General features: G+C 40.8%; 1 protein-coding gene across 1 annotated transcript; it reads right to left on the bottom strand.

Moving 5' to 3' along the window:
- Window positions 1-326: 326 nt before the first annotated feature.
- LOC104456937 (trans-resveratrol di-O-methyltransferase) lies at window positions 327-4,307 on the bottom strand. Its single transcript, XM_010071851.3, has 2 exons — window positions 3,407-4,307; window positions 327-823 (listed from the first exon to the last, which is right to left on the bottom strand). The coding sequence occupies exons 1-2, from the start codon at window positions 4,193-4,195 to the stop codon at window positions 524-526; spliced, it is 1,089 nt and encodes a 362-aa protein (XP_010070153.2). The 5' UTR covers window positions 4,196-4,307; the 3' UTR covers window positions 327-523.
- Between the last annotated feature and the right edge of the window lie 6,961 nt (window positions 4,308-11,268).

Genomic DNA, 11,268 nt, shown 5'->3' with positions numbered 1-11,268 from the left:
ATCTGTTCTGCGTCCAGGTCATATCCTCCCTCGCATTATCTCAACGTATTGAGGTCGAGCTATGGCTTATTCAAGCCAACACATTTTTTTTTATTATTTTTTTTGGTAAGGTATTTAAGCCAACACATTCAGTCTCCTAAAATGAACTAATATTGAAGCATAATTATAATAAGATGATGACCACTCATCGTTATTACAGCCCCCAATAAGATGAGAAAATTGAAAAAACCATGGATAAAGGGTGACCATAGAAATTATTCATTCTCAGTTAGGCATGAATCTACAAAGAAAGTAACGGCATAACTGATGGAGAGATGGAGGGATCGTATTGGGAAGTGTTACTTGATTATTCGATAATAAAGCATGTGGACTGCAATTATTACACCAACATAAGGTCTGAGGACCTATATAAGTTGTCACGTCCAGTACGATAAAAACAACGAGAGAATGCATCCAACATCGTTTAAGAGCAAAAGTTAAACTAGGATTGACCCATCATAAATCGAATGAGTAGAAAGATAATTTAAGGATAAACCTCAATGAGAGATCGAAGGCCCAGATGAGAGATTATCTTGTACCCGCTATAGCCAGCGTCAACGAACAGCTTTTCCCATTCCTTTTCGTCCCTTTCTTTCGCATCGTACATCATCATCAACATGTCCCAGAAGAGTTGTGTCTCGGTGGATCTATGATCGTCCGGCTGATTCCCTACTACTACATCGATTATGATCACCTTTCCAATCCCATCCCGCCCTGATACCGCTTCTTTGCTCCGTTTTAGTATCTCGATGCATTTTTCGTCGCTCCAATCGTGCAATACCCACTGCATTCGAACAATGTTTGTTTTTCTTTTTCAACTAATTGGAGCTCATAGTTCTTACAGGAACGTTAATGTAAAACAGAAGTAATGGCCATATATGAAAGTCTGTCCTTTTCACTCTTCACGTTGGTTACCAAGATTTGCACTAAAATGGAGGCGTGTCCAGGAAAAAGAGTTGTTCGTATATGCGCTAATAATGTTGAAAAATCTAACCAAATTTGGTTGTTTCATCTATATCATTAATTGAACAAATTTTATAGCCACTTTGAACTCCAATTTACTGCGAAAATATTTTATGAAAAAACCCAAACGCATATTCTGACCACACGTAACTATAAATGGACAAAATATTAATTTATTGTAATTAAGATGACTGATAAGTAAAAGGATTGTAAAGGAATCCACAAATCTCTCCCATTTCCTTTTATGACAATTGAAATGATATTTTAATAAATGACCAAAATCCTTAAATATTGCGTTTATTTTCTTTTATAAATTTAATCTTTTTCCCATATTTTTCATCATACTTAGGCTCCATACGTTTCATCGAAATTATGAACTAGTTAGGGAAAACATTTTTCATAAAGGGAAAAAATCTTTTAAGATAAGGTAAAATGTTTCGCACTTTTGAGATAGAGGAGAACATTTTCCTCACACTCATGTTAACCTTTATATCTTTTTTTTTTTTTTAAAAAAAAAAATTCAAAATTTTAATTTTTTTAATTTTTTTTTAAAATTTTGTCTTGGCCGCTTGCTGGCCACAATGACCATTGACAACTAGCCACAAGTAAGCCTTGAGCCCTAACTCATCGCTCGCTTGATCGACGACAAGCTCAAGCGTCAACTCATTGATTTGGTGAGCGGCAAGCTCGAGGCCTTAGGAGCCCACTCACCTGGCTCACCAAGCTCGAGCTTGGCCAGATGGACGAGCACAAGCCTCTAGCTCACTGATTTGCCAAGCAACCAACTCGAGTTTGCTTCCCACCTTTAGCCAGTCACTGGCCATCACCATGGTCGGCGATTGGCCGAAGAAGAGGAAGACAAAAACAAAGAAAAGAAAAAGAAAAGAAAATAACTAAAAAATAGATTTTTAAATATAAAAATAATTAAAAATATATATTAAAAAATATTGAAAAAGAGTGCATGAAAGAAAAATTTTCCTTATCAAACGATGGAAAATATTTTTTGTTTTTTTAATGTTTTGGCCAAATACTAGAAAATAATTATATTTTCCTAGAAAATGGCTTTCTATAAAATATTTTCTGAGAACGCCACATTTTCTACAAAACAAATAGAGCATTAATATGTGCTTTTTAGTATTTAATTATAAGCTCAAAAAGGAAGCGCTTTATGTTCTTTTTCATTTTTGAGATTTTTTTTTTTCTCTTCAATGTATATATAGGCACTTTTTATAGGGAGAATAACAAAAAAAAAAAAATCCTAAACCTATTGCAATTATACTAATTTAGTCATGAACTTTTTTTTTTTTTTTGCCAATTCAATTTTAAACATTTTACAATTGTGTCAATTTAGTTCATCCAGCTAAGTTTGGCTAGTTGGCGCCAATTGTTTGACAAACATTGAAATAAATAATTTTTTAATAATTTTTCTAGAATTTTTATTCTTTCTTTTTCCTTTTTTGTTCTTTCCTTTCGCTCTCTTTTTGCCTTCTTTCTTCTTCCTTTGGCTAATGAGGATGACCTCACTGGCTAATGGTGATGATCACACTTGCCAAGCATTGGGAGGCCGAGCTTCGTCAATGGCCATAGGGGGTGAGCCTTGCCATTGACCTGCGACGAACGATGAGACAAAGAAGGAAGAAGGGAAAAAAAGGAAAAAAGAAAATAAATAAAAATTTGAAAATAAAATAAAATTGTCCATGTGAGCATTCGTTGGCTAACTTTGGCCAAATGTACTAAATTGGCATAATTGCAAGAATTTTTTTTTTTTTTGACCTAGGGAACCTGCGCACCGTACCAACATGGACAGCTTGAAAGGCCCGGGGTAACGGGGGGTAAACCCTGGGGGCAACACGTGTTAGCTATCACACACGTGCCACCGGGTAAGTTACCTTGCGACGCTCGGGAATCGAACTCCTCCTCTTGCGTTAGAGGGAGAAACTCGCCGCCAGCAACGCCACCTAGGAGGGTGGTAATAATTGCAAGATTTCTATGGCTGAATTAGCCACAAAAAATTTAGGATTAAATTGACACAATTATAATAGATTTATGATTTTTTTGTGGGTATTTTTCCCATTTTATGATTTCCAGTTTAACTAGTTTATATATGACCTTTTTTTTTCATAATTTTCCTAAAATTCTATAGGAACAAAAGAAAAGGAGACTATGTTTTTCTCCACGGAAAAATGGAAAAGGAAAAAAAAATCTTTTTAAAAATTCAAGTTTGTATAATTAGAATCAAATTAATCGGTAATGAACTGCCTATATCATTTGAGTACCTAGAGGGAAAATGAAACTGCTGACCTCATAAATGATAAGGTAAATTCAACTGCAACCAAGAACTACCCTATTTCATTTTCTTTTCTATGATCCCTGACCCAAACGGAGATGTAAGCTACTACTTTACCTTGAGTAAGATTGCATCCGCCGGGGGAATCTCCACAAACATGTCGCCTCCGACGAACTTCAGCCTCTCACTGCCGACCAAACCATCCACTACGTTCGGCTGATCCAGCACCGTGTACTCCAAGTGGGGGAACGCCTCCGTGATAGCCTTGCCCATCGTCCCCGACCTGCCTCCCACGTCGGTCACCGAGCTCAGCCCGTCGAACACTCCCCCGCATGTTTCCACCACCGCCTTCGCCATCAGTCTCGAGTCGTTATCCATCGCCCCGCTGAATAGGCCGTCGACCTCGGGATCGCGCCTCATGACCTCCCACGTGGGCCCTCCGTGCGCCATCTCGATCATGCTCGGGGTGACGCCTTCTCCGTCCCCCAGCCACGCCTTCAGATGCTGCCACGTCCCCATGATGAAAGGATGTAACGCGCCGAGCACGAAGGGCGCCGGGCTCAAGGGGTTGTGCTTCAGGAGGAGCCGGGACGCGGCGGTGAGCGTGTACCCGCTCCGATGGTCCGCGTCCTCGAGGTCCCGTAGCTTGAAGTAGCCGGAGTGGACGAGGACGCGCATGAGGCGGCGGAGGCCGTGAGCTTTGGCAGGAGGGATGCGGAGGGCGGAGACGAGCTCGGGGAGGGTCATGGGTCGGCCATGGTCGTGGATGAGGTCGGGTATGCCCAACTGAAGGGCGCACTTGAGGCACAAGGAGGTGATGTAGCTGAACAGGTGGTTCCATACGTGGGCTTGAGCTTGGAGGAGCTCGCCGGCTGTCGCATTCCCGTCTCCATTGCCCCAATCCATATCGAAAGCACCTTACTTTCTGCAGTCGTCGAACCTCGTGCACGGGTCATATATCGGGAAATATATCAGGAAAGAGAGCAGAGAAATGAGGAGGAAGACGACGGAAGTGGGACCCACGAAAGATGGGATCAACTTCTTTTTTCTCAGTCAAAGGGGAACTGATTTTTTTTTTTTTTGGGTAGGTATTTGAGCCTTTCGAAGAGGCGGCCTACACGAGGTAAACGATCCTGATGGGTAGGATTGTGCAAAAGAACTGAGACCCACCGGACCGTTTGAAACCGGACCAGAACCACTTGGAACCAGGTGGTTCTTGAGGGAATCGGCCCGATTTCCGATTCCAATTTATGGGAACCAATGGGTATCGGTTCAATTCCTGTTCCATGAGCGAATTCATCCACCCACCCACCCGAACCGGATTTATTATATTAAAATAATATATTAATTTTAATATTAAAAAATGAAATTACAAATTAATAAACCCAAATCAAATAATTAAAAAAATTAATTAAAGTGGGAAAAAGTCCAAAGCGCACCAAATGGAGAGATGCTAAAACTAAAAAGTCCAAAGTGCACCTTGACAAAACGTTGAGTAATTGGTGTGCAAAAAGCAAGCACGTGAAGAAGAAGGGCTGCAGGAGGAGGAGAAGAAGAATAGGTTAGAGCGAGCTTCCCGACACGCCTGCTGCAACGACCACTGCCGCAAGTCTCCTCCTGTGACGCCAGCCTGCGCGCCGACGTTCTATGGATCCATCTGCCGCCGGTGATAGCTCCGCCATTGCGCCCCATCCCGAGCCACCATCGCCGCGACGACCCGACGCTGCGCCCTCCCCTGCGAACCGACGCCTGTGACCTGCCGTGATCTGCCCCATCACCCGCACACCTTGCCCCTTTTGCAGGTTGCCGATTCTGCCCTAACCCAGCCGCCGGATTTCCCGCCGTGCTGCTCCAGGCGAATCCGACGCCATCGCCTCGAGCTCCTGCCGCCCCGCTCCTGATCTGAGCCTGCTGCTGTGCTCGACCCACTGTTGCCTCCCTGATTTCTGTCAGGCCTATAACGTGGAGATATATATTTTTTTTTCATGTTATGTGGACCATTGAAATTGTTCAATATTTATAGACTTTGTAGACCGAAGAAGAACCAGCAATTTTGGTCGAAAACAAAAGTTGTTTCCTGTCAAGATCAAAGCTTTCGAGAAAATGATATTATTATTATTATGAGACCGGTTCTATGGATCCACTCGGGAACCAGACCGGACTAATGGTCCGGTTCCCGGGTGGATTCATGCAATCAACAGGTGGATCCCCATTCCAATTTTTTGGAACCGATTCTTAACGGGCGGTTCCCGGTTCTAGGTTGGGAATCGCCCGCTTAGACTATGCATGCCCCTAGTAATGAGGCGTGTCCAAGTGAAAATATATACTCAGTTACCTGTCACTATAACGTGGAGAATATTTTTTTTCTCTTCCGACCATTGAAATCTTCAACATGTACCTGTCGATGTGGAATTTTGAGTTCTGTAGCTGGGAAGATCGGGACTCTATTTAGCTCCACAATTAGCTGCTCCTGGATTTATTATATTAAAATAATATATTAATTTAATATTAAAAAATGAAATTACAAATTAATAAACCCAAATCAAATAATTAAAAAAATTAATTAAAGTGGGAAAAAGTCCAAAGCGCACCAAATGGAGAGATGCTAAAACTAAAAAGTCCAAAGTGCACCTTGACAAAACGTTGATTAATTGGTGTGCAAAAAGCAAGCACGTGAAGAAGAAGGGCTGCAGGAGGAGGAGAAGAAGAATAGGTTAGGCGGCGAAGAACCAGCAATTTTGGTCGAAAACAAAAGTTGTTTCCTGTCAAGATCAAAGCTTTCGAGAAAATGATATTATTATTATTATGAGACCGGTTCTATGGATCCACTCGGGAACCAGACCGGACTAATGGTCCAGTTCCCGGGTGGATTCATGCAATCAACAGGTGGATCCCCGTTCCAATTTTTTGGAACTGATTCTTAACGGGCGGTTCCCGGTTCTAGGTTGGGAATCGCCCGCTTAGACTATGCATGCCCCTAGTAATGAGGCGTGTCCAAGTGAAAATATATACTCAGTTACCTGTGACTATAACGTGGAGAATATTTTTTTTCTCTTCCGACCATTGAAATCTTCAACATGTACCTGTCGATGTGGAATTTTGAGTTTTGTAGCTGGGAAGACCGGGACTCTGTTTAGCTCCACAATTAGCTGCTCTTGTTGTTGCCATTGGTGGAGTCACCGGCACCACATCCTTAGCGTCAAAGCTTTGGCCATTAGCTCGAGCTCGCTCCTCCGTGGACGCAAGTCCAGTTTTGGATCTGGAGTCATGCTCGTCCAAAGCTAGATCCGAAGTTTGTGCCTACTATCCTCTAGGGCCACTGGCAGCAAATCCAACGACAGCAGCTCATCCACAAGTAGGGTTGTCAAATGAATGGGTTGAGTTGGATTTGGATTGGGTAAAAAATGGTCCGACTCATATTGACTAGGTGTCTGCAAAAGAACCGAGACCCGCCTAGACCGCTCGAAACTGGACCGAAACCGCCCAAAATTGGTGGTTCTTGAGGGAACCGGTCTGGTTCCTGGTTCCAATTTATGGGAACCGGTGGGTACCGGTCCGGTTCCCGGTTCCATGGGTGGATCCATCCACCCACCCACCAGCCACCAGGATTGGACCAATTATATTAAAATAATATATTAATTTCAATATTAAATAAAGGAAATTTCAAATTAACGAACCCAAATCAAATAATTAAAAAAATTAATTAAAGTGGGAAAAAGTCCAAAGCACACCAAATGGAGAGGCGTTAAAGCTAAAAAGTCCAAAGTGCACCTTGGCAAAATGTCGAGCAATTGGTGGGCAAGAAGCAAGCACGTGAAGAAGTAGGGCTGCGGGAGGGGAGGAGGAGAAAAAAAATAGGTCAGGCGGCGAAGAACCAACAATTTTGGTTGAAAACCAAAGTTGTTTCTTATCAAGAATGGAGCTTTCGAGAAAATGATATTATTATTATTGTGAGACTGGTTCCATGGATTCATCCAAAAACCAGATCAGACCGGCAGTTCGGTTCCTAGGTAGATCCACACAACTAACGGGTGGATCCTGGTTCCAATTTTTCGGAACCAGTCCTTAACGGGGGGTTCTTGGTTCATGGTCAGGAACTGCTCATCCGGACCATGCACGCCCTTAATATTGACCCATTTAACCCGTTTTAATTCATTTTCTTGTAATGTAAATTTGACGACCCATATCCAATACTCGATTGACCCAACTCATATTATCGAGACACATTAATATTTAACTCAATCTAGAAAAATCCACTCCCACTCATTTAATCCACTTTAAGCTCTTCACACACACACACACATGTATACATTTGTTACTTGAATAAAAAGTTCACATCAAATTTAAAAAGTAAATTACACAATAAAAATTAGTAAATAAAGAAATTGAATAAAAACTTCACATCAAATTTAAAAAGTAAATTACACAATAAAAATTAGTAAATAAAGAAAAGTGAAAAATCTTAAATTGAAATACTTTGGAAAAATTCTTGATAAGAAAAAGTTTTATTAGTTAATAATTGACATGAAAATAATATTTGTTTATAACTAATCTTCTAGAATGCGAGAGTGCCTAACTTTTTAATTGTGATTTACTGAATTAAAAATTGTATTATAAAATTTAGAATTTCTATTTTGATATTAATTGAATTTTGATCTAGACAACATCAAGTTTCCTCTAAAAATACTTCTCTAGTATGTATATGGATATCTATCTATAAAAATATTTTAAAAAATTCAAAATTTTAAGTATTTTTAAAATTTTGAATTTATTAATATTATTTCTTTTCTTTTCTCTTTTCTTTCTTCTTCTTCCTTCTTCTTCCCCCTTGTTCCTCCACCGACGACGACCGGCCCAAGCTTGTCAGCCCAAGCCTTGTCGCCGCGGGCAAGCTCGCGGCTCACCGGATCTAGGTGAGCCCAAGCTCAGCCAAGGCTAGCGAGCTCACAACTCACTAGATTCGAGTGAACTTGAGCTCTATTGTGGTTGATGAGTTCGCAGCTCGCCAAATTCAAGGAACCCTGGCTCCACCAAGGATTGGTGAGGCTTAAGCCTCACCAATCTAGTGAGATTGAGCTCACCTGACACCGATAAGCTCGAGTCTCACTAGATCGACGAGGCTTGAGCCTTGCCAGTCGTTGACGAACTAGTGAGCTCAAGCCTTGCTTGGCAGTCATTGACCATCACTGTGCCAGCCACCAACTAAGAAAAGAGGAAGAAGAAAGAAAGAAAAAAAAAAAAGAAAAAAAATAATTTTAATTTCGATTTTTATAAATAAAACTTTTTTAGAAAGCTAAAGGGAGAAGTTGAGTTGGAAATGGGTTTTTAAGTTCAATATATTTAAGATCCATTTAACTAGTCTCTTTAAAATGTAAATGTCCCATTTCAAAATGTAAGTGGTTCATAAATAATCTATTTAAATTATGATTTAAATAGGTCAAATATAGACCCATTTCAATACTCATTTTGACATCTTTATCCACAAGTTTTGTGCTTTTTTTATGTTCCTTTTTGCTAGTAAAAAATGGAGGGCTAGGCCGCGAGGAAAAATGAGATTGGTTATTAATTTTCAAGCTCTTAACATTTTTCTCTAAGATGATAAGTTTCCTTTACCCTTGAAAAACTCGACAAAGAGGCAGACATCCAAGAAAGAATCATTAAAAATTGCTGGGTAGTCTTTTTTCTTTGTGGGTCATTAGAGAACCCACCACCCTCTTTGCCCCTCCCTTCAAACTTTCATCTGTTTCACCAACCCCTCTCCCTTTCAGCTCTCATTTGTAGAATGCTCCATACACGAAAGAATTTGGTCCAGCCTAAGGACCTTAAACAAAGGCCGTGGTTATTGGAGCCCCCATTCCACGTAAATAAAATGGAAGGGTTAACTGAGGGGGGAATTTGTAACCAAATTTGGAAAACACCCTCCTGGTCTGATCTTAGCTTTGCTGCACTGGCCTCTCGACAAGAGAATCATAAAAAAAGAAAAAGAAAAATGATTCCTTCCCTTTCACTTTTCTTTCCAATCCCAAGCATCAACTCTGAAAAAATCGTTAAAAGAAAACTGAAAGACAAGAGAGGAGGCAGCGACCAAAAAAAAAAAAAGAAACACCACAAGATGGACCAAAAAATTACTCCTTTTATCCATGATCGAGTCACTCGCGGCCGTGTTGCGAAGACGACGGAGGAGGTGACGACTGGACTGCGACGCTGCGCGGGGGGCTGGTTGTGGATGCAGGAGTAAGAGAGAAATAAGGAGGAAGACGACGGAAAGCGGGACCCACGAAAAATGGAATCGCTTACGTAGCGTCAAATGCTGATATTCTTGACCCACGTCCGCGATTTTTTTCATCGATGGCGTTCTCATTGTTTGGCTTTCTATTGAGAAAAAAATAAATTAATTTCTATTGACCGAAATTGAAGGACCAGGATCCCCGGAGGCCAACTGTGTTGGAGGCAGGAAACCTTTGTGCTTGCATCAAATGGATTTGGACCGGTCAAAATTCACAATTGCTAAGGTAATATATGGATCCCGAACGTGTTTGATTTCAAATTCATTGAATCGTGGTATCTTTTACTTCAATATTGAGGGAACCACTTCTTCTTCTCCTTCTTCTCCTTGTTCTTCTTCTTCTTCAATTTCTTTAGTAAAAAAGAACTAATTTTTATAAGGTCAGGATTGAGGCATGTTCAAAGGTGATTACATAAGATATAATATGATAAAACACATATGATATGTCGTGTATAAATGAGAGAATTAGTAGTTCACGCCTATCGTACGTTGATATGATAGGAAATTCGCTTCACTGGAGTTGCCCCCACTGTCGCCATCTCCTTATTGTCAAAACCAAGTGCCGTCGCTTAAGTGGTGGCGGTCCGCTCCTCCGGGTTGCTCGTCCAGTTCTAGATCCAGAGTCGTGCTCGTCCGAAGCCGCATCCGGATGCTGTGCCTACTCCTCCATGGCCATGGGCGACGGATCCAACGACCGCAGCTCATCCACAAGTTGTCTTTTTTTCTTTTTCTCTTATTTATTTCACCTCTCATCTGTAGAAGACTATACTCAGAAAGAATCATTAAAATAATAATAATAATGATACTCTCCCTTTCACTTTTCCTCTAATCCCAAGCATCGACCCCGTAAAAATCGTTAAAAAAAATAAATTAAAAGAGTACGGAAAGACAAGGGAGGTGGCGGCGACCAGAAGAAAAGGAACATCAGAAGATCAACCGAAAATTTGCTCCTTTTGTCCATGGACGACTCGCTCGCGGCCGGGTCGCGAAGATGACGGAGGAGGTGGCGACTGGACACAGCAGTGATCGGCTTGGACCACGACCCTGGCGATGACGAGGGTAGCGGAGGTTGGCTGGTTTTTAATGGAGTGAGAGAGAAATGGAAGGTTATAAATTTTTATTCCACTAGTTTACTATTGTGGATCGAGGTGAGTATGGTCCGGGTGAGTGATTTTCATCCTAAAATCGAGAACCGCGCCATTAAAGGTCAGTTCTGAAAAATTGAAACCGGAAAATGTCCGTTGATTCCCGTTTTCGTGTGGGTCCGTAGAATCGATCCTCAATCCCCACAAAATTGCATATATCAATCAATACCATGGTGAATCTAATTTCTATGTGGTGTACACACACACAAACATATATATATATATATATATATATATATATATAAGTTTATATCTAAGATTGGTGTAAACTGATTTGTTCGATCTTTGATTAATCAAGGAAAAACAACCTTCCCTATTGATGGCTATATCTTGGAAATCTTAATGCCATAATGTCTCTTCAATTAGTATATGTAGATCAAACCAATCGCAAATCTCACATAAGCCTAAATGACATATGCTCACAAAATGATTTCCTTTGTCCTTCAAATGAAGTTTAGACAGACTAAGAAATGAAACTCTACTCACCCGATAGACACATGAACAAAGAGTTAATTATTCAAATGATGAGTGTTTATGTATTTCAATTG

This window comes from Eucalyptus grandis, chromosome 1 (genome assembly GCF_016545825.1).
Source record: "Eucalyptus grandis isolate ANBG69807.140 chromosome 1, ASM1654582v1, whole genome shotgun sequence".
NCBI classification, from domain to species: Eukaryota; Viridiplantae; Streptophyta; class Magnoliopsida; order Myrtales; family Myrtaceae; genus Eucalyptus; species Eucalyptus grandis.
The sequence above is the reverse complement of the archived record's forward strand: the minus strand, read 5'-3'. Positions and strand labels throughout refer to the sequence as shown.